This window comes from Ursus americanus, chromosome 21 (assembly GCF_024610735.1).
Source record: "Ursus americanus isolate L20-20 chromosome 21, mUrsAme1.1.p, whole genome shotgun sequence".
Classification (NCBI taxonomy): Eukaryota; Metazoa; Chordata; class Mammalia; order Carnivora; family Ursidae; genus Ursus; species Ursus americanus.
The window spans coordinates 44,380,557-44,403,287 of record NC_142147.1 but is presented as its reverse complement, the minus strand read 5'-3'; the positions used below and the strand labels follow the sequence as shown (position 1 = coordinate 44,403,287).

The 22,731-nt window shown below is 53.8% G+C and overlaps 2 protein-coding genes across 7 annotated transcripts; one reads left to right on the top strand and one right to left on the bottom strand.

Moving 5' to 3' along the window:
- Positions 1-229: 229 nt before the first annotated feature.
- On the top strand, positions 230-12,094 carry LRFN1 (leucine rich repeat and fibronectin type III domain containing 1). 5 transcript variants are annotated; one of them, XM_087870768.1, is made up of 6 exons: positions 230-334; positions 2,920-2,952; positions 3,591-5,004; positions 5,321-5,375; positions 5,789-7,231; positions 10,361-12,094. In XM_087870768.1, the coding sequence occupies exons 5-6, from the start codon at positions 5,826-5,828 to the stop codon at positions 11,271-11,273; spliced, it is 2,319 nt and encodes a 772-aa protein (XP_087726894.1). In that variant the 5' UTR covers positions 230-334; positions 2,920-2,952; positions 3,591-5,004; positions 5,321-5,375; positions 5,789-5,825; the 3' UTR covers positions 11,274-12,094. The 5 variants fall into 5 exon arrangements, with proteins under 5 accessions (XP_087726894.1, XP_087726893.1, XP_087726891.1 ...); XM_087870767.1 differs by having other exon boundaries at positions 239-334; positions 2,920-3,037; positions 3,591-4,657; XM_087870765.1 differs by having other exon boundaries at positions 239-334; positions 2,920-3,037.
- Positions 12,095-17,566: 5,472 nt separating this feature from the next.
- Positions 17,567-19,380, bottom strand: LOC123784995 (interferon lambda-1-like). Of its 2 annotated transcripts, none has more exons than XM_045786531.2 (5): positions 19,210-19,380; positions 18,892-18,963; positions 17,944-18,087; positions 17,755-17,838; positions 17,567-17,665 (listed from the first exon to the last, which is right to left on the bottom strand). In XM_045786531.2, the coding sequence occupies exons 1-5, from the start codon at positions 19,378-19,380 to the stop codon at positions 17,567-17,569; spliced, it is 570 nt and encodes a 189-aa protein (XP_045642487.2). The 2 variants fall into 2 exon arrangements, with proteins under 2 accessions (XP_045642487.2, XP_087726896.1); XM_087870770.1 differs by having other exon boundaries at positions 17,567-17,662.
- Between the last annotated feature and the right edge of the window lie 3,351 nt (positions 19,381-22,731).

Genomic DNA, 22,731 nt, shown 5'->3' with positions numbered 1-22,731 from the left:
CTGGAGGTGGGGCTGGGGAGGGGTCGGGGGCGGGCCAGCGGCTCCACAGTGGAGAGGGGTCTGCGGAACGCCCGGGGGCGGGGGTCTGGGCGGTGCGGCCGCCCTGCCCGCCCCCTCCGGTCGGCGCCCCCTCCCCCCTTGCGGCGGTGGTGGCGGCGGGGCTCTGGCGGCGGGCGGCGCGGAGGGCGGAGCTCGGCGGCGGCTCGGGAGGGAGGGCAGGAGGCGGGAGGGAGGCGGCCCCGCGGCACCGCGCCCCCTCCCCCGGCCCTCCCCCCACCATGGCGCGGAGCGAGGCGGCGGCGGCGGGGCCGGGCCCGGGGCCCCCCCGGGCTGGGTGAGCGCGGACCGCAGCGGCCCGGGAGGCGGCGGGCGGGGGCGCCGGTGGGAGCGCGGGTGTGAGCGTGCGAGCGTGTGAGTGTGTGTCCGCGGCGCTGCGGCGGGCCCGGCGTGCGCTCGCGCGGCCCTGTGTGTGCCCGGCGCCGGCGTGTGCGGCGCCCTGCTTGTGTGGCCATCCGGGTGTGTGCTGGGTGTCGAGCCGAGGTGCTGTGTCCGGCCGCGCGCGTGTGTCCCCCCGAGTGGCTGCCCCTCCGGCTGTGTGTCTGGGGGGCTGTCGCGCACCCATCAGAGGGGCTGCGTGCAGGTGTGTGTGCGTGGGTTGTGTGCCCAGGTGTGGGTACCCCCCGCCCCCCCCCAGCGAGTGTGCGCGGGGCTGGCTGCGTTGGGTGTTTGTGTCCAGGTTAGATGTCCATCCTAGGGTTTGTGTAGCCGGGTGTGCCCGTTCGGGTGTCCATTTGTGGTGTGTGTGTGTGTGTGTGTGTGTGTGTGTGTGTGTGTGTCTGCGGGTTGTATGTCTCCGAGGGTGTGTGTCTGTGCGTCCACGTCAGGTTCCCGGCCGGGGGCTGGGGCTCGTTGCTTGTGGGTCCAGGCCTCTGTGAGGGTTTGGGGGAGGGGAGTTTGCCGCTCCCTCGGTCAACTGGGGGGTCCTCAGCGGTCCTTGGGGGAGACGGCCATGTCTTCCCCTTCCCGGTGCCTGGGAGGGGGGGGATGGGCTGCCGGTAGGTGGACAGATGGAGGGATGAGAGGCCGAGGGATGGACAGATGGGCCCGAGGGGAGGGGCACAGACCCGGCCCTTTCCCACCCACCCCACCCTAATCCCCCCACCCGCCAGATCTCCGCAGATGGGGCCGGAGTTGCCGGCATACAGATGGCCAGGCCAGGGGGGACCTTTGGGCTGCTAGTGGGGGGATTGCCTTGTAGCCGGGCTCTAGGACTCAGTCCCCCAACCCTTTGAGACTCCACCTGCTGAACTCTGACCTCAGGCCCTGGCTGGTGCCTTGGTTGGGGGTGGGCGGGGGGGTGCTGGGAGGGAAGGATGTTAAGATTTCTTTGGCCTGGGAAGTAGGTGGGGTGGGGGTACCTCAGAGCTAGGAGGGATGTGTGTTCATGACTGTGTGTGAGTGTGAATCTATGCCTATCTGTTGACTATGCTACTGTGGTTCAATATTTTGTGTGCATTTTGGAAGTGTGTAAAATCCCTCACAGGCTGTTGTGTGAGCATGTGTCTGTAATGAGTGAACATCTCAGAATGTCTGTGCAAGGTGGATCTTTTTGTGCCTGTGTGCTTGTTTGAGTGTGTATCAGTTTTGTGTGTCTGTGTATGCTTAGTTCTGTGTATGTGTGTGAGATGTGTATCTGCTAGTGTGTGCATTTGTGCATCTGGTGGTGTGGGGATGGATCGGTTTTGTGACCATGCATCCTGGGGGATATGTGAAGTTGTATGAGTGTGTAGGGATGTGTTTGGGCATTTAAGAGCATGCACCTGTGTACCACCTGTGTGTGTAAGTGAGTATATGTTATATGTGTGTGCCCCTATGTGTTGGCTAGTGTGCAAGTGTGTATCTGTTGTAGGAGCATGTATCTGGTTGTCTGCAAGGGGGCACATGGGTTTCTCTGTTGTGTGTGTCCACGAGTATGTATGAATGTGCAAAGGAAGGTCAGTGTTGTACACGTGTGGTTGTGTGCAGGTGTGTCCACCTTGAGGGTGTGTGTCTGTATTGTGAGTCCATTTATGTGTCAGTGTTGGTCTCTGGGGATTGGGCTTGTATCCGTTCAAACATATGCGTGCAGGGCAATATGCACGCATGTGTCTGTCTCCCTGGCACGAGGCTGACCTCACTTCTTGGCCCAGTGAGATTGGGGCCTATGTGGTGCGACCTGTGGTATGCTGGGGTCCATCCACGGGGTCCAAGGACACAAGTGTGTCTGCATGCTGAGCCAAGAGCCCATGGAGGGTGGGAGGCACACATTATGCTGGTGTGTCCCTGGAAACCCACATGCAGAGACTTGGGTTGTGGGTCCATGTGGGTTTTGGCAGGTCCACACATGTTGGTGTGACAATGGTGTAACGGCGAGGATGGGGACCTCTGGTTCTTTCCTACCTTCGGTACCACTCAGCTCTTCAAAGCTGGGGGACTGGGAATGTGAACTCTGGAAGGAAGAGGCTGGGAGCCTGGAATTTTGGATCTGAAAGAGAAGGCGTCTGGGAGGCCAGATTCCTGGGTCTTGAGAAAAGAAGAAACAGAGGCCTGGACTCTGGAGTTTGAAGAAGGAAGAGTCTGGGGTTGCAGACACCAGGGTCTTGAGGGAGGAGGGGGCTGGGGTCTCTGGCCTAGTGAGCCTGCAGAGGACAAAGGGTTAAGTCCTGGACTCCTGGGTTTGGAGGGTGAATAGTCCTGAGGCCCAGACTCCCTGGATTCCAGAAACGACTCGCTGGGTCTGTCTGAGACCGTCCAGAGCCTGCAGCAGGAGGGCAGGGAGAATGATCACACCAGGGACTTCCTTGGCGGAGATGGTCTCTGAGGCAGGTCTTCAGAGAGGAGCCCAAAGGATGCTAATAGGGTCATTTTGTTCCTTTGCAGGTACCGGCCCAGGCCCTGACTCCCTGCAGAGAGGTGAGTGGGGTCCTTCAGGCTGGGGAGAGAGATGTGGAGTGATTGGGCCTGTTCTGAGCCAGCTGGAGGCCTGAAGCCCTGCCTGGTATGGATTATAGGGCAGGGTATGGCAGTGTCCAAGGGGCGGGGGGGGGGGGGGCAACAAGGTCAGGAGCATCGTGTTGGGGTCAGGGCTCGTAGTAGAGCCAGGGCATGGGTGGTAGGTGGGGGTTTCAGGCCTGGAGGCATCCCCTCTCTGGATGGGTAAGGTGGTTGCGACAGAAGTCTCCTGATGATATCGGAAAAGGGCACAGAGAGTTTCACGACATGAAGTGACCCCCTGCATTTGGAGAGTGATATGGACATGGTTTACCATTTTGTGTGTGTATGTGTGTGTGTGTGTGTGTGTGCGCGTGCATGTGTGTGGGAAGATCTCCTGGTCACCTGACCTGCTGGTGACTGAGAGAGAGCCAGAGAAAATGATGTTAATAATAATAGTAATAACAATAATAACAATAATGATGATGATGGTGATGGCTGCTAATATTTATGCAGGGTTTACTCTGTCAGGAACTATTCTAAACGTGTTATACTCTATTATCTCGGAATACTTAAAACAACGCCATGAGGCAGGTGCTATCATCATCCCCATTTTACAGATGAGCACACTGAGGCACAAAGAGAGGATGTCACCCGATTAAAGTCACGCAGCCAGGAACTGGAGTACGAGCCCCAGCCATCAGGTCCCGGTTCTTCCCTGCGACATTGCACTGTCTCTCAATAAACGTCAGCTATTTCCATAGCTGTTATTATTCCTTCAACTTGAGTCCCACCCCAGCTGTGGGAGACCAAGCAGGTGCAAGCTGGGCCTCCGAACTCAGGAGCTCCGCCTCTCAGGCCAGGGTTTTCCATCTGAGACAGAGCAATCTGCCAGGCGGAGGGCAAGACCAATGAATGGGGGGCGCTTAGAGACACGGTGGGACTCCCTGACTCTGCCTCTTGTCCTCTCTCCAGCCCAGGCACTGGCTCTCCATCTCTATCTCTTTCTGTCTCCATCTTGGTCTCTCTCTATAGTGTCTTAGGATCTCCTCCTGCCTCTTCTGGCTCACTCTTCCTCTCTTCATCTCTTGATCTCAGTGCCCTTCTCTGTGTCTCCTCCTCTGTTCTTTGGTCTCTCTTGGCTTCAGGCTGGCTCCTTGCCTCTGCACTTTTCTTTCAGATTCTTTCTCCTTTCCTTTTATGTCTTTACTTACTTGTTTACTTATTTATCTTTGTAAGCGCTTGGCACAATGTGGGGCTTGAACTCAGTGCGATGAGATCAAGAGTCACCTGCTCTGCTGACATAAACCCACCAGGCGCCCCTCAGATTCTTTCTTTTTTTGTCCCTTTCTCTCTCTCTTTCTGCCAGTCCATCCCCCCCCACCCCCACTTGTCTTTCCCTGTCTCTTCACCTCTCTCTCTCTCTGACTCTCTTGTTCCCCCTCCCCACAGGCTGAAGGATCTAGGGCCACAGCAGGCCACAGCCCCAACTGCAGATTCCTAGGAGGTGGGCCAGCAGAGACTGGGTGCGGGGTGGGGTGAAAACAGTTTCAGGGACGCCCCCTTCCCATCCTTTCCTCTTCACCCCCCACCCACCCTGTGTTGTGATGGGAGCTGACATGACGTGGGCTGCAGGCGCCGCAGGGGAATCCCCGCCGGAAGGTTTTGCCTGGAGCAGAGGCATAGCGTGAGTGTGTGAGAGTGCATGTGAGTGTGGGCACGTATGGGGCCTTGTATGCGCCCACTGATGTGAGCGTGAAAGGCTGCCCGCTGCTTGGGAGCTCATCAGGGCCCAGGATGAAACCAGGTTCAGAGAAGGACTTCCCAAGGCTGAGCAGGAAGATGTGTGTTTTTCTTAGCCCCTCCTACTTTCAGATTCTCTCGGCCACTCCCACGGGTGTGTGTGTGGGGGGGGGAGGTTACCCTTAACATTTATTGAATATTTACTGTGTGGCAGGCCCTGTGCTCTGCAGAGGCAGAGTGTGGCCCCCCTGAATGAGCCCACGGAACCCTTGCAACAACCCACTGAAGATGGTACGATGATCAGCCCATTTTACAAATCAGGAAAATATGGCCTAGGTTAGGGGAAATCATTAGTTTGGGGTTACAGAGCTAGTAAGTGGGGGGGCCAGGACTTGAACCTGAGTCTGTTTGATTTCAGAGCACTTACTCTTAATAACAGTGCACGCTGCTATGCCTGGCACATACCGGGCACTCGAGCATGATGATAACAATCACCTACATGTTGTTGAACACATTTGATGTGACAGGCATGGTTCTCAGTGCATTATGCTCGTTAATCCATTTAATCCTCACAGAGGTAAGGCCTGTTTTTATCTCCATTTTACAGATGAAGAAACCGAGATTCAGAGAGGTTCAGACACTTGCCCGAGGTCACACAGCTAGTAAGTGTCAGAGCTGGAATTTGAACCCAGGGACTATGGCTTTGAAATCCATGACCTTAAATCCTAGTCAGCTGTGATTTTTCAAAAATATTTAGTGGGTACTGGAAGGCCCAGGCTGGGCCAGGTGTCACCCCTACGGTTGGGAAATCATGAGAGGTCTGGGCCTCCTAGAGGAGGGTCAGAGTCAGGATTAGGACACTCAGGGGGTGGGGCAATGTAATTTACCAACCAGCATGAAAATATTGTCTGTTAAAAATAAAATGCGTGCCAGCTGATGGTCACTCCTGCCACTGTTCTGCCCGGATGTCGGGAAGGGAGGGACCCAGGTCAGACTCCTAGCAGGACATGGTGGGCGGCCAGGCTGGTGGTCAAGCCCGGCTCCTGGGTAACCCGGCTCCTTCCTTCCCTTGCAGGTCTCACGACCCACTCCTCCCGCCTTCCCCCTGCACCATGGCTCCGGGCCCCTTCTCCTCGGCGCTCCTCTCGCCGTCGCCCGCTGCCCTGCCTTTTCTGCTGCTGCTCTGGGCTGGGGCATCTCGCGGTCAGCCCTGCCCCGGCCGCTGCATCTGCCAGAACGTGGCGCCCACGCTGACCATGCTGTGCGCCAAGACTGGCCTGCTCTTCGTGCCACCGGCCATCGACCGGCGCGTGGTGGAGCTGCGGCTCACTGACAACTTCATCGCGGCCGTCCGCCGCAGAGACTTCGCCAACATGACCAGCCTGGTGCACCTCACCCTGTCCCGGAACACCATCGGCCAGGTGGCCGCCGGCGCCTTCGCCGACCTCCGCGCCCTCCGCGCCCTGCACCTCGACAGCAACCGCCTGGCTGAGGTGCGTGGCGACCAGCTCCGCGGCTTGGGCAACCTCCGCCACCTGATCCTTGGCAACAACCAGATCCGCCGGGTGGAGTCCGCCGCCTTCGATGCCTTCCTGTCCACGGTGGAGGACCTGGATCTGTCCTACAACAACCTCGAGGCCCTGCCGTGGGAGGCGGTGGGCCAGATGGTGAACCTGAACACCCTCACGCTGGACCACAATCTCATCGACCACATCGCCGAAGGTACCTTCGTGCAGCTGCACAAACTGGTTCGCCTGGACATGACCTCCAACCGCCTCCATAAACTGCCTCCTGATGGGCTCTTCCTGCGGTCCCAGGGCTCGGGGCCGAAGCCGCCCACGCCGCTCACGGTCAGCTTTGGCGGCAACCCCCTGCACTGCAACTGCGAGCTGCTCTGGCTGCGGCGGCTGACCCGGGAGGACGACCTGGAGACGTGTGCCACCCCCGAGCACCTCACTGACCGCTACTTCTGGTCCATCCCAGAGGAGGAGTTCCTGTGTGAACCCCCGCTGATCACGCGGCAGGCGGGGGGCCGGGCCCTGGTGGTGGAGGGCCAGGCGGTCAGCCTGCGGTGCCGCGCCGTGGGGGACCCCGAGCCCGTGGTGCACTGGGTAGCGCCCGATGGCCGGTTGCTGGGGAACTCGACCCGGACCCGGGTGCGGGGGGATGGGACGCTGGATGTAACCATCACCACCTTACGGGACAGCGGCACCTTCACCTGCATCGCCTCCAACGCCGCCGGGGAAGCCACGGCACCCGTGGAGGTGTGCGTGGTGCCCCTGCCTCTGATGGCGCCGCCGCCGGCCGCCCCGCCGCCCCTCACCGAGCCCGGCTCCTCTGACATCGCCACGCCCGGCCGCCCTGGTGCCAACGAATCGGCCGCTGAGCGCCGGCTCGTGGCGGCTGAGCTCACCTCGAACTCGGTGCTCATCCGCTGGCCCGCCCAGAGGCCTGTGCCCGGCATCCGCATGTACCAGGTCCAGTACAACAGCTCCGCGGATGACTCCCTTGTCTACAGGTGGGTGCTGCAGTCCCAGGACCCCCCACCTACTCCGGCGGCCCTCCCCTCATCTGTCCACTCCCTTGGCCTTCTTGCTCAGCTGGGGTTCTCTAGATGGCCGTGCGGAGTTGTCTTGGGCTCTCATTTGCCCTGTCTCCTTCTCTCTCTACTTCTGTCTCACTTCTCTTTCTGGTTTTCATGCATTTAGTAAATCTTCGTTGAGACCCCACACAAGCCAGACGTGAATGTGCCCAGCATGACCTCTGCTCTCTGGGGTTCATGGTCTGTATCACTGCTGGCCAAACGTGTCTGGTTGTGCACCTTGTCAGTGAAACATTTTGGAACATGAAATATATTCACACACTTACATATTTATAGTTACCTTTATATTTACAGATTATATACTAGTGTTACTGTATCAACCCACTGGGTACCTTACAGAACAGAAAAGGAAAAGTATGAGAAAAACATATAAATGATCATTTGATCTCCACTTTGCTGCAAGGCAGTGATGATACCCCCTCCCATTTTATAGACACCCATAAGTTATGTCCACCATCCACTGGGTTAGAAGCCCTTGCCCTGGTGTGGGCAGATCTCTACCGTATAGGCAGACATGAAAAGGTTACTTTCTCCCATCATCTCTGTTATTCTCTTGCTTTTGGCTCTTTCTGTCCGAACCTTCTTTCCCTCCTGCCCTTATTGGGCACTGAGCTCCTGCTCTGTGCTAGGCCCTATGCTACATCATTCCATCTTCCCAACTCGGCTGTGAAGCAGTGATGATCCCCCCTCCCATTTTATAGACAGGGAAACTGAGACTCAGTGGGAGGAAATCACTTGCTCAAGGTCACAGAGAAAAGTGGCAGAGCCAGGATTCCAGGCCTTAGCCTTCTAACTCCTAATCTTGCCCTTTTGACATTGAACACACATTTATTGAGCACCTACTGTTTGCCAGGCAGGGATTAGGGGAGAAAGGTAATACATTTCTGTAAATGACTCTTGGTTTCTGGGACTCTCCACCTCTCCGTTTCTCTCTTTCATTCTTTGTCTAACCCTTGGCCACTATGTGGTGGGGTGGGGGGATCCTCAGACCCTGCAGATGTTGGTGGCCCTCTGTCCCCAGCAGGGTGGCAAACCCCTGGTCTCTTCCTGTCCCCATAAGGCCACAGTTCCAGTCCTCTGTACCCCATCGCAGATGCCTGTGCTATGGTGCTGTAGGGGTTAACCTCCTCACTGCTGCCACGGGTGGAGGTGACATCCAACCAGAAGCCTCCTCTGCTGCTTTCTTAGGTCTTGCAGCCAATTAGAGACACAGGGGCTGAAGCTTTCTTAAGGAGCCAGCCTCTGTCCTTGAAAAGTGGGGAGCCCTTAGCAACTGGTTACTTTGGGGGAAGGAGCAAAAGGAATCCAAGCCTCTTGGGAAGGGGAGAGGAGGGGAAGAGGAAGACTTACAGCTAGGGGCCTGAGGTTGGATGGGGTGGGGGGTGGTGTGTGAAATGGCAGGCAGGGGGTCAGTTGGAAATGTGGGTAGGCCTTTATGAGGGGGTGGGGCCCTTACTTGAAATCTGCTGGTTGAAGGGTGGCTCTTGGTGCTAAGGGAGCTGAGGTGGGCTTCAGGACCAGAGGAGGCAGAGGTGGTCTGGTTGCAGGGAATGTGAAGTTTCTGAGAGAGGAGGCCTGTGGAGATGGGGGCGTGGCCTCTTTCAGGACATGGAGCTCCTGCTGCCTGGTCCCGGGCAGATGAGGCGGCAGTCCTTGCCTCTGGTGATCCACTAAGAGTTTTGTAGGTGAGGACGGCTTGTGAGGTTGAGTGCTGGACATGCGAATTCCTGTGGACATGGCAGTCCTGGCTTAGCCAAGAGCACAGAAGGGATGTGCCCAGCAGAAGAGGGTCAAGGCCTAGGGAATAGTCTTACAGATGGGGAGAGTGCAATTGGCAGTAAAGTGTAAGCCACAGCAAGAGTTAGTGGCCAACACTGGGAGGGATGCAAGCTAATCATGATGAAATTGTTCAGTGCCAGGCTTTAGGTGTGCTAACTCATTCACATGTCACATTATCTCTATGATGAAGGAGTTCTTAATATCTCCATTTTGGGGAAGCAAGGCACAGAGAGGTTAAGAAACTTGTCACAGAGCTAGCAAGTGGAAGAGAGACTCAAACAAAGTCTCTGAGACTGTCAGCCTAACCGCTTCTTTACACTGCCCCTCACTGGTGGGCAGGGGCCTATAGTAAGAAAGGGGCAGGCTTGCTTGTTTACATTTGACCCAATTACAGACGAAATTTACCTGGGGGGCATGATTTCATGACCTCTGGTGCTATGGGGCAGAGCATAAACACAGGGTGATTGATTGCAGGACATGCAAAGAGTGGACATGATCCTAGGTACAGTAGGGAAACCATCCCTAGTAGGCCTTGGGAGTGTGGCCTGGAAGCCACTGGTCAATCAAAAGGGGAGTGGCCTATAGCCATAGCCCCATAGTGGGTTGGAATATGTAGTTGAGGGGTTTGGTAACTGTCCCAGAAGATAGGCACAGCTTGATGTATTTACCCAGAGGTGGGACATGCAGATGAGGGATGTGGCCTAAATCAGTTTCCCCGGAAAGGATGGGAATACATAGAAAAGAGGAACTAGAAGAGCATTCATTGTGCCAGAAGTAAGACAGAGGGTGTGAGTTGACCTCATTGTCCACTTGAGTGAGGAGGGGACATACAGGAAATGGGAGGTGGCCTGTTGTATCGGGCCCCTTAAAAGGTGGAAATATGTAGATAAGAGACCTTGAATGGCATTTGTCACAATAAAAGTGAGACATTGCCAGGAGGTGTTTTCCTTGAGGTCAGGACTTAAAAGCTATAGCACTCCTCCTTTGCAGGGGCCAGGATATGTAGATGAAGGAACAGGAATGGCAGGTAGTACCTAATAGGTGACAAGACACCACAAGGAGTGGCTCTGAGGGCAGGGCCTGTAGCAGGGGTCCTGATAGGATGGGAATTTGTCGTTTGAATGGCTGCTACTGTCCCATAGAGGGTGAAATACCGGTAGCGAGGCATGGTTTGGTCCCCAGTGGTCACCACGGGTGGGACATGCAAACGAAGCGATGCACTTCATAGGGGAGCTAACCCAGCGCTGATGCCGTCCCCTCCTGCAGGATGATCCCATCCACCAGCCAGACCTTCCTGGTGAATGATCTGGCAGCAGGCCGCGCCTACGATCTGTGCGTGCTGGCTGTCTACGACGACGGGGCCACGGCACTGCCGGCCACTCGAGTGGTGGGCTGCGTGCAGTTCACCACAGCTGGGGATCCCGCGCCCTGCCGCCCACTGAGGGCCCATTTCTTGGGTGGCACGATGATCATCGCCATCGGGGGCGTCATCGTCGCATCGGTCCTCGTCTTCATCGTTCTGCTCATGATCCGTTATAAGGTCTATGGCGACGGGGACGGCCGCCGCGTCAAGGGTACCTCCAGGTCGCCGCCGCGAGTCAGCCACGTGTGCTCGCAGACCAATGGCGCAGGCGCACCGCAGGCCCCGCCCCCGCCGGCGCAAGACCGTTATGAGGCGCTGCGTGAGGTGGCGTCCCCCGCTGCTGCTGCTGCCGCCGTGGCGGTCGAGGCCAAGGCCACCGCGGCCGAGACGGCTTCCGCGGAGCCGGAGACCGTCCTTGGACGCTCCCTGGGCGGCTCGGCCACCTCGCTGTGCCTGCTGCCGTCTGAGGAGACCTCTGGGGAGGAGTCTTGGGCCGCGGCGGGCCCTCGGAGGAGCCGTTCCGGGGCCCTGGGGCCACCAGCTTCGGCGCCTCCCACTCTAGCTCTGGTTCCTGGGGCGGCCCCGGCCCGGCCGAGGCCGCAGCAGCGCTATTCGTTCGACGGGGACTACGGGGCGCTCTTCCAGAGCCACAGTTACCCGCGCCGCGCCCGGCGGACAAAGCGCCACCGGTCCACGCCGCACCTGGACGGGGCCGGAGGGGGCGCGGCCGGGGAGGACGGAGACCTGGGGCTGGGCTCCGCCAGGGCACGCCTGGCCTTTACCAGCACCGAGTGGATGCTGGAGAGTACCGTGTGAGAGGCGGGCGGGCGCCGGGACGCCTGGGTGCCGCGGACAAACGCCCAGCCGCCCGGACGCTGGGGCAGGACTCGGGGTCTCGAGAAAGCGCGGCGCCTAGTCTTTGGACTAGAGGCGGAGACACGCCCATCTCTTCCCCGGAGAGGGCGGGGCTGCCTCGTCTGCGGCTCTTGGCCACGCCCCCGGGCCAGGGGGAGTTAGGGGGCGGGCAGCCGGGCCCCCCTCCTCCACGGACTCCTCGCCCCCCTCCTGACCCTCCCCCCGCGCGCTCGCGGACCTCGCTGGAGCCGGTGCCTTACACAGCGAAGCGCGGGGAGGGGCAGGGCCCCCCCGACACTGCAGCACTGAGACACGAGCCCCCTCCCCCCGCCCGGGACCCGGGGCAGGGGCGAGGGGCCTATTTCTTGTATCTGGCTGGACTAGATCCTATTCTGTCCCGCGGCGGCCTCCAAAGCCCCCCCTCCATTCACTTCCCTGGTCCCATCGGGTCTGGCTTGGGGTCCCCCTTTCTCTGTTCCCTTTATCTCTGTCCCGCCCTCTGTCGTCTTTGTCTTACGTGTCTGTCCTTCACTATTTGTCTCTCCTTTCTCTGTCCTGTCGTCTCTTCTCCCTCTGCTCTCCCATTTCTTGTCCAGTCTCCCCATCTCTCCCGATTACCTCTTCCCTACACATTCTCCCGGGCAGGTCCCACTGGAAGGACCAGACTCTCCCCTATTCCCAAATAAATCCCCACATGAACAAAATCCAAAACCAAATCCCCCCTCCCTGCCGGAGCCGGGACCCTCCGCCGCAGCAGAATTAAACTTTTTTCTGTGTCTGAGGCCGCTCTGCTGACCTCTGTGTGTGTCTGTCTTGGGGTGTATGTGTGTGCGTGACCTGGATTACAGCATAAGGACTCAAGTGAGACTGCCTGAAGGATGGCTAGTTGGGACCAGGGAGACTTGAAATAGTTTCCGGTCCCCTGAGAGAGAGGTGGGGAATAATAAAAATAATACTAGCTAACATTTAGCGAGTGCTTACTATATGCCAAGCACTCATTTAATCTGCTAAACAGCCCTGGATGTCCAGTGCTGTTATCCCGTTTTGCAGATGAGGAAATTGAGGCCCAGAAAAATTAACTTGCCCACGGTCACAGAACCAGCGCAGGAAATAGCAAAATTGGGATTTAAAAAGGCAGGCAGCCTGACTTGTGAGGCTGTATTCTTAACCACAGAATTCTGCTGAGCATTTGCTGGATGTCCATTCCACACACTGGCATTGTGCTAAGCCCAGCTCCTCTCTCTCAGGTCCGACAGCTAACTGGAGTAGGTATGTTTGGTCCCATTTTACAGTCAGGAATCTGAACCAGGGAGAAGTGAAAGTCACTTGCCCAAGGCCCCCAAGTGAAGAAATAAGGGAGCTGGCAGTTTGACCTCTGTCTACCCTCACTGCTACACTGTATTGCCTCTGGTGTCTGTCTGGTGGCTAAGGAATGGCTCCCCAGACCCTGGCCGAGCATGGGTATCCAGTCAGCCTTGGGGAGGGGATGAGGGAAAAAGCTCATTGGTTGCTGTGTGGAATCTGGGGGATCCTAGGTGCAGAGGGAGTCTGCTGGGAGCACAGAGGACGGTGTGGGGGAGAGGAGTTTCTCAGGTGAGGCTGAGGGCTGTGGCTGGGGAAGGGAAGTTGGTGGGGTGGGGTGCCCCAGCCCTTGGGGAGGGGAAGGCCTGCAGTGAAAAATGCTTCCTGATCCTGGAGAAGGAGGAAGAAGGCTTCTTGCCAGCCAGGGCCCCCCTGAGGCCTGGGGAGGAGGAGAGAAAGACAGAAATAGAAACAGAGCAGGAGGGAGGGGGATGGATCTGGGCAGACAGGGTGGGAGGCAGCAAGGACAGAAGCACCAGAGACTCACAGGCCATGAGGCTCCCTCACCCAGGGGCCCAGCCACACATCCATCTCCATCATCACGACTCCTGGATACTGAGGGCTTCCCACACGCCAGGCACTGTGCTCACGAACCCTCCCCAATGCAAGTAGAGAGTTTGCAACCCAGAGCCCAGCAAAATGGAGTTACTCAGTGTGATTGCATTTATCCTCTGCAACAGATCTGTGTAGTATGTGCAGCCAGTTTTCTAGAGGAGGAATCTGAAGTTCAGAGAGGTTAAGGAGTTTGCCCAAGATCACACAGCCACGAAATGACAGCACAGTGATTGGAAAGTTTACTGCCTCCAAATCCTGCACACCCAACCATCTGACTATATTGTCTCTGATTCACCCAATAAAGCTTTATTGAGCATGTACTGTGTACCTGGCCCTGTGCAGGGGATACAACAGTGAACAAAATAGTTGCATAAAACAAAACAAGAAACCCCTGCCCCGTGGAGCTAGAAGGGGGTTCACAGTAAACAAGCATGTAAATAATGTGTCGGGGTAAACAAGTGCCAAGGAACGAATGAGAACAGGATGGGACGGGATGACTGGGAGGCCTACTTTAGGTTGCGGGCCCAAGAAGTGTGGTGCTGGAGCTGAAGAAATCCCTTATAGGAAGAGCCAGGGAAAAACATTCCAGGCAAAGTGAATAGCATGTGCAAAGGCCCTGAGGAAAGGGTGCTTGCTGTTTTGGAGGTAGTATGCCTGGACCGGAGCAAGTGGGAGGGGAGGCGGGGGGAGAGACAAGCAGGGAACAGATTCTGCAGAACCTTGTGGGCTGGGGTCAAGAGTCAAGATTTTATTCTCAGAGCTATGTGAAACCAATGGAGGGTTGTCCGTAGAAGTGGTATACAGTCTGATTTCCATGGAGACCCAAGCTTTGGGGTGGGGTGTACGTGCCTTCAAAACGAAATTAGGAACTGCCATCTCAGAATTTGGTATCCACCCATTGACATATCTGGGACCAACATGGTCCCCAGTTCAGCTCTTTGGATAACACTCCAACCGCCTTCCTTCACCTGTAACACCATTTGGTAGAGAAATATTTATCAGTGCCAATGCCATGCTTGTTTTTCAAAATTGAGAGCTCTAAACCCAAGGAACAGGTACACGAGGTGAGAGAGGGCATAGTATCATCCGAGGGGAATGTTTGAGTGTCTCTTCTGTGCCTGGCCCTGTACTGGGCACTGGAGACCCAGGAGTGACCAAGACAGACTCAGTCCCTGCCCTCCTGGAGCTGAGGGCAATCGCAGCCCTATTGCTGTAAGAAGTGCAGGAGACTGGGAACCCAGCAGAGCTGCCTGCTCCTGCCCCGAGGTTCAGGGACACGTATTAGTTCAGAGTCTTTAGGTAGCAAGTGACAAGAACTCAGCTTCCCTGCATTAGACATAAAAAGTGGGCATCGTTGGCTCATATACCTTGGAAGTAGACAATTAGGGGGAAAGCCACAAGGAACTTGGCCTTAGAGATTGGAACCCAGACTCAATTCCACCCAGGCACTTTACTCACTCATTTCTCTTCTCTGTTTCTCCCAGCTCAGATTCATCCTCTTCAACAACATGTGGTGAGGAAAATGGCCATTTATTTACAGACACAGAGTTGATGCTTCTAGCACCATAGCCCCAAAGGTAAAATGGCAAAATCTCCTCCAATACTAAATGAGAAAAAAATCAGGGAAGGGCTCTGATTGGTCTGACTGGAGTCACATGACATTCCTGCTCCAACTGTAGTATCCAAGGCAATGCAATGCTTTGATTGGCCAGGTAGGGGGGGGGTCACGTGTCTGGGTTGTGTGGCCTGGGGGAGGGGTTTACTAAAATAATATTAGATCGAACCACATGAAATCGCCGGTTTTGTAGGTTAGAAATGGCGGAACATTGGCAATTTCATACGATTGAACCTAAACAGTCACCAGAAAAGTAGGATGGGAAAGCTTTTAGGCATATAAAAGCAATAGGAACCCCAGTGCACCATGCAGAAGGGTTTTTGAAGGAGAAGGTGGTATTAGCTGAGACATATGGATGAGTGGGAACTGGCCAGGTGAAGACTTCTCGTTGGCAGGAGAGTAGTAGGACATGTCCCAGGCACAGGGAACAGCGGACACAGAGGCTGTCGTGAGCAGGGACAAGGGAGGGCTTGCCACTGTGCTCTGGAGATGGAGTGCTCCGACTGAGCCAACCTGAGTCATACGTTCAGCCAAATGAAGGAGTAGGAAAACGGAGTTATTCCCCAAAGGAAAATTGAGGAGCTTTATCAGGAGAAATGGATGCGGAACAGGCCAAACCAAAATATATCCAGTTCAAAAATTTTTATTAGGCCTTGGCATCTCCGAGAAGGGATTTGCAACTGTAATTCCAGCATGCCTATCGAAGAGAGTCATATGCCAGAATTCAGATATCTCCTATATGATTCAAATGTTAACTGGCAAATATATATGTTTGATAATGTAAGCTCTATGCCCAACATGGGGCTTGAACTCACGACCCTGAGATCAAGAGTTGCATGCATGCTCTACCAACTGAGCCAGCCAGGCACCCCATATTATCAAATATTAATTCACTACCTTCTCTAGGTTCCATGCTGGGCATACAAAGGTGGGTTTATGAGGATACATCTGGCTGCAAAAGACAGAAAACCCAATTAACATGACTTAAGACATTTGGTTATCTCATTTAATAAGAAGTCCGGAGTTAGGAGGGTTGGAGGTTTGGTGCAACAGCTCATTGATATCACCAAGGACCCAATTTCCTACTCTTTAGGTCCACCTTCCTTAGAAGAATATCTTCATATTCTAGGCTCCTTGCCTCTTGGTCACAAAATGGCCAACACAACTCCAGAACTTACATCCTCATACTAGTGAACTAAGCAGGAAGGAAGGGAACACATGGAAGAGTTTTGTTTGCATCAGGGAAGAAAAAAAATTCTAAAATAATAAGAGTAACAGCAATAAACACATATGTGGGGCTTAACCTGTGTCAAGAACTGTTTTAAATTCCTTACATAAATTAATTAATTTATGGCAGTTGGATGGCTATTTCAAACTCCAAGGGAATCCTATGAAGCAGGTGTCAGGCAAAGGGGAAAGAAATTCATGCCATGGGCTGGGCAACTTACATCTTCCTTGCCACTGATTGCTTTAGGCTTAGGCATGTGACTAAATTCTAGCCAATGAGACAAGCATGCACATCCAATAGGGAGTTTCTCTGGAAGGTTTTCTTTGCTTTTATTTTATTTATTTTTTTAAAAATATTTTATTTATTGGGGCCCCTGGGTGTCTCAGTTGGTTAAGCGTCTGCCTCCTGCTCAGGTCATGATCTCAGGGTCCTGGGATTGAGCGCCACGTTGGGCTGCCTGCTCAGAGGGGAGTCTGCTTCTCTCTTTCTCCCTCTGCCCCTCCCCCCCATGCACGTGCATGCACTCTCTCTCTCTCTCAAAATAAATAAATAAATCTTAAAAAAAAACAACAACAACAACAGGGAAAAAAAAAAAAAAGAAAAACTACGGAAGGAGAGTCAGGGCCCCAGACACTGTGGAGCAGAGGTAAGCTATCCACATTGAGCCTTGTCCGAATTTGTGACCCACAGAATCTGTGAGCAGGATAAAATGGTTGTTGTTTTACTCCATTAAGTTTGAGGTGGTTGGTTGTGACAGCTGGAGCTGTGGCTGCCATCTTGAGACCATGAGGTAGCCAGCGTAAGAATCAGCCAACAGAAATGGAAAGAATTTAGTTCCTAATGGTGTTATTGAATAATGAATTAATCAGTCCTAGAACAGCCCTGCCAGCTGACTTTTTGTTATGTGTGATAATAAACTCATTTTTGCTTTCCCCATTTGAGTTGGGCTTTTGATACTCATAACAGGATAAAGCATCTTGATTAGACCTCTATTTGTCCTAGGTACCCATGCAACAGAGAGATACCCAGTTCATACAGACAGGGATGGACAGAGACACTTATAAACATGTGTGTACATGCACACAGAACGGCACACATGTGGGCATGAACTTGCCGTCATGCATCCGCGGTCAGACCCAGGTTCAGGCAGACCCTCGCTTAAATCCATACACGCACACAGTTGCAGAAATCAGACACACACAAATATACACAGCCAGTTACACATTTTACCTACACCACCCAGACACCCACACTCAGTCACAGACTCACAATCATACACGCACTCAAGGATTCACGTATCATAAAGGTTCCAATTCCTTTCTGTTTATTTGTGCATGTTGTATAAAAGTAGAAAAACAAGCATTTCTTTTGGGTATAGGTCAGTGCTATGGCTTCATAAATAAGGGGCGAGAGGAAATAACTTAAGGCAGGGCTGGGGCTTAGTGCATAAATAAGGTCTGGGGTCCTAGATGGGCTGGGGGTGGGTCCAGGTCCTCAGACACACAGGTCTCCACTGGCGACACATTCCAAGTCCTTTTTAAGGAGGCGGAAGAGGTTGAAGAGGACAGAGGCCTCGAGGCAGCCTTGAGACTCCTGTGAAAGGGGAACATGCTGTCATTGCCTGGGCATCCTCCTCTTCCCTTACCCAGGGCCCAGGCATCCATCCCCCTCGAGTCACTCACTTTCTTTGAGGCCTCTGAGAGCCGGTGCAGCCAGTGGTGGAGGCGGCCTTGGGGCTGGGGACCTGCTGTGGGCTGAGTCTCAACCTGTGGACAGAGGAGGGTGGTGTGTGAGGCAGGGCCTGGGGCAGAGAGGTGAGGTCCCCTATGCCCAGAACCCACAGATAGGACCCCGCTGCCCCGAGCACTCACACAGGCCTGGAGCTCAGAGTGGATGTGGCGCAGTGTGTGAAGGGGCTGGTCCAGGATGCCCCCCTGGGACCTGTCAGCCATGGTCTCCAGGACCTTCAGCGTCAAGATCAGCTCAGCCTCCAAGGCCACGGGGCGTTCCCACACCTGAGGAGAGGTGAGAAAGAATAGGCAAGGTGGAAAGATGAGGAAACGTAGGCAAGAAGGCCCATTAAGTGGGGACAGGTCGGGAGTGCAGGGAAGGAGGGCAGGTGATATGTGACGCAGGATGGGGACCGGTGATGGACCAGGTGAAAGGGAGGCAGGAGAAAGGAACACATGAGGAAGGATGCAGATGAAGGATACAGAAGAGGCAGAAACCTAAGGGAAGATACTGGTGAAAGAGTGAAATGGGAGAGTGAAACGTGGCTCATGGGGGTCACAGAAATTTGGAGAGACGGGATGGGGATGGGTGAACAGACAGGTTAGGGAACCAGGTGGAAGGGGGCGGTTGGGTGCACAGGTGACCAAGATGAGGGATGGAGGCGCGGACTCTGGGAAAGAGCAGTGGAAGAAAGATGATGGGGGACACAGGTGAGAGTCAGCGGTGAGGACAGCTGAGAGGGGAGGAGGGAATTGAAATTGAGAGTGAACAGTGACAGCGGGCCAGGGCAAGGGTCTTGGGTGGGAGATAGACCCAGGAGAGAGAAAAGAGAAATGAGAAGGAATTAGGTAAGAGTGACAGGGACAGGTGAAAGAGATAGGGACATGGGTACAGGCAGAGAGACGATAGAAAGGGACCTAAGGGAGGGATGGGGTCAAGGGAGCAGTTGAGGAAGGACAGGGGCACAGGACAGGTGAGGAGACACCAGACAGAGGGGATGACAGGTGAGATAAAGGAGGTAAGGGGCCACTTAAGGAGTGAGGGAGAGGGGCCAGGTGAGGGTAAGGGTGGCTTCGCTTCCAACTCACCTGCAGCTGTCTCAGGTCTCGGTTTCTAGGGAAGAGGCGGGAGCTGCAACTCCAGTTTTTTAGTGAATTTTCCTACAGAGTAAAAGCAGAGGTTAGCCCACAGTAGGAGGGCTGGAGGCTAGCCCATAGCAGCAAGGATGAAGGTTGACCTCACAGGAGGGCTTGAGTTTAACCCATAGCAGCAAGGACAGAGTTTAGCCATGGCTGAAAAGCGAGAGGCTAGCGCATAGCAGGAGAATGGAGGGTAGCCCACAGTAGCCAGGCAGCACCTGGGCCAACGCAGAAGGAGTAGGGTTAACCACAACAACGGGGACTCACCAAAGCATCTTTGGCCTTCCTGAAGGCCTCCAGCTCCCTTGGTGACAGAGATTTGAACCTGCCAATGTCACAGCCCTTCCAGGTTGTGGTGGGCTTGGAAGTGGGGACAGGGGCAGCTCTGGCCAAGCTCAGCCCCGCAATCACCAGCACCAGGACCCACGCCATGGCCATGGTCAAATCGCAACTGCTTCCCTGGCTGCATGGCTCCGCTTTTTAGCCAGGCTAAATGAGCAACCCTGGCTGATGTGTGTAAAGCGAAAAGGCAAATGGAAATCGCGCTTTTCACAATGACTCTAAAGGCATGAGGGGGTGGGGCCAGGTGCGGAGTCAGGTGAGCTCACAGGTGGGGGTGGGGCCAGATAAGCCCAGAGCTCTTCAGAGAACGAAAGAGAAACTGAAATTCGATTCCAGGAGCCTAAGGAGTCCCTGACTCAGTTTAGGAATTTCTGGAATTTTGGGAATATGCTGATTGAGGCCAAGACAGGTGGAGGGAGAGGAAGTGGTCACCGCAGGGCAGGGACTGAGGCAGGGTGTGTGCGGTGAGCCTGCTCCGATACAAGAGAGGGAGCTTCCCCCCATCGGTTTAAGCTTGTTCTGGGAACTCATTTTATGCTCTGAACATTCTTGTGAGTTGTTCCTTTTATGCTTGTCCCCATTTTACCGGCGAGAAAATTGAGGCACAGGAAGGAAAAATGACTTGCCTAAGGTCCCACAGCTGGCTAATGGCAGAGCTGGGGTTTGGACGGAGTCTCATGTGCTTACCCCCTATTCTATACACAGCCAGAGAAGAAGATGAGAACCTTCGGGAGTCATAGCCCGCCAGTTCTCCTGTCTCTCCCTCTGGGTAGCATGAAAGGATAGGGAGCTCCTCATTCGCTGGGGGCAAGAGAACTTGCTGGGGACTGGAGGGGCTGCCTGGGAAGAAGGCGATGAGGAGGGCTTCCAGAAGGCAGACGGATTCTGGTTGTTTTGTTATCATCACCCCCCGCGGTAATAATAATTGTGTAGCAGGTAGGGAATTGCTTTGATGTGAGGCACTTCATATTTTTCATTCCTTTATTTTTTTTCTTGGCCCTTAGGTGCAGAGAGTTATTAATCATATTCTTCAGATCATAACATAGAATCACAGTTTCCCCCTCCCTGTTCCCGATCCCCACTCCCACCCCACCCGCTCACAGGTACCCACTTTAACACACTCGATATATAGCTGCAAAGATGTATCTTTACAGTTTGTGATTTTGTGTATGTATATGTATTTCCAATCTGCATAAATGGGACTGTGCTATAAATTTCGTTCTATCTCTTTCCCGCCCCCTTTTTTTTAAACTTATGGAGATCTCTCCATATAGTGGTATACACCGAGTTCTCTGTAACTGCTGCATTGTATTCCACGGTGTGCCCACAGCACTTTTACTTATCTACTCCCCCAGTGATGGGCACTTAGGTTGTCTTTATCTCCCCATCACCATAAGGCTCATACATATCCCCTCCGTGGGAGGTTTTCTGGGATATACCATAGCACCCCAGCTGGTGCCCCGCCACCATATCCCCTCAGCTCATTTTTTCGCTCACTTGTAGATCTGGTGGGCAGTTTGTGAACACCCTGACAGCTTCCCACCTCATATGCCTGTATCTTTCTTCTCCATCTGAGGTCTTTCTCCTGTCTGCCTGCAGAACAGGCTGGAAGTGCCAGGATTAATTCCCCAGGGGCAATCTTCCACCAGAGAGGGTTGAGAGCCAGTGAATAAATACTTTTGCTTCTCTTTTTCTCAGTGGGTTGATTCTAAGGTGTATTCTGCATGACTCCTCAAGTCTTTAGAGGGTCCCTGCTCTGTAGGCATGAGCTCTAGCTGCTCACAGCAGTCCCCCTTTCAGGGCTGGGACTAAGGTGGAGAAGCAAGGTGGGTGGGGTGTTAACTTTAGGGAGGTACTCATTCTCAGGTGCAGGCAAGTGCCCTGGCGCCTCACTTGCCTCACTGTAGTCCAGACTCTGCACCATTCTTGGCTTTTTTCTCCTCTGGTCCCAATTTCCCTGCTCACCTGTGTTTCCTGGGAATACCTCCCAAATCAACCACCTGTCCCCTTGGCTCAGGGCATGCTTTTGGGAGACTCCAGATTAAGACATATATTCAGTGTAGGATTTCTGGGGCACAGAGTATACCTGAGCTTATATTGTTTAGTCAGCACTGTTCTATAGAACTTTCTGCAAGGTTGGAAGTGTTCTATGTCTGTGCTGTCCAATCTGTAATCACTAGCCACATGGAGCTATTGAGTGCTTAAAATTTAGCTAGTGCAATGAAGGAATTGAATTTTCAGGTTTTAAAATTTTTAATTAATTGATTAATTAAAGATTTTATTTATTTATTTGAGAGAGAGCACGTGTGTGAGCAGGGGGAGGGGCAGATGGAGAGGGAGAAAGAATCTCAAGCAGACTGGAAGGAGGAGCCCAAGGCGGGGCTCCATCCCACAACCTGGAGATCAGTTCCCAAGTCCAAATCAATAGTCTGACGCCCAACTGATTGAGCCACCCAGGTGCTCCTCATTTTTCTTTAATTTAAATTTAATTGGTGCATGTGACTGATAGCTACCATAATAGGCAGCACAGTCCTAAATACTCATCTATTGCTTTCCCAAATAGTTGCAACTGCTTCCCTGGCTCTGGAAGTGCTCCAGAGTTCCAGTATTCCAGCAATAATGGGATCTCCTCAACACCTGGCTCTGATCTAGACGATGAGGCTGTGGACCTTGACTATGAGCCTGATGCAAAATAGATGAGAGTTCTGAGGTTGTAGGAAGAGTGAATTTTGCATGTAAATACTTTGCAGCCAGAAGGAAGACTGTAGTAGTTTTAAAACATGCCTTCTAAGCCTTTGAAGTGATACTGCCCCTTCTCTTGAATCTGGGTTGGCCTTAGTAGCTCATGTGTAAGCATAGGTGCTGCATGACCTCTGAGGTTAAGTCAGAAAAGGCCAGCTTGGTTGGTCCTCTTGAGATTTTCACTCAGGGGGAAGGCTAGCTGCCACGTGAGAAGGATGACCACCTTGTGACTACCATGCTCCCACCCTCATTAGGCATCAACTGCCAGCCATGTGGATGAGCCATCTCAGATGTCCGGCCCAGCTCTCAGTTCCCCCAAACTGTGGTTGGGGCACTATCACTATCAATCCAACCCCACCAAGAGCCCTAAAGCCATTTTACTCTATTGCTCCCATATCCCTAGGGCCCAGAGCATAAAATAATTATATATGCACACATATATTCATACATATAGGATCTCCCCTTTGATATACAAATGGATCTCTCTGTCTCTCTCTCTCTCTCATTACAATAACTATACAACAAATTATCCAAAACTCCAAAAATTGTGATTCAGCCAATGTGCAAGGTGACTGGTACTGGGAATGTGTAAACAGAGCTCTGATTGTTGCCCTGGCAGTAACACTTTTAAGAAGGCATTATGGTCTCTTAATACCCTAAAAGTCCAGGGTACAAGAGAAAATAATTCATTATACTCCATATTTC

Excerpts from the sequence above, each read along its gene's own strand:
- LRFN1 (XM_087870768.1), top strand. The coding sequence starts at position 5,826 with ATGGCTCCGGGCCCCTTCTCCTCGGCGCTCCTCTCGCCGTCGCCCGCT. Across the intron at positions 7,232-10,360 it reads GATGACTCCCTTGTCTACAG|GATGATCCCATCCACCAGCC; the intron begins GTGGGTGCTGCA and ends CCCCTCCTGCAG.
- LOC123784995 (XM_045786531.2), bottom strand. The coding sequence starts at position 19,380 with ATGGCCATGGCGTGGGTCCTGGTGCTGGTGATTGCGGGGCTGAGCTTG. Across the intron at positions 18,964-19,209 it reads GGAAGGCCAAAGATGCTTTG|GAAAATTCACTAAAAAACTG; the intron begins GTGAGTCCCCGT and ends TTTACTCTGTAG. Across the intron at positions 17,666-17,754 it reads TCTCAGAGGCCTCAAAGAAA|GAGTCTCAAGGCTGCCTCGA; the intron begins GTGAGTGACTCG and ends CCCCTTTCACAG.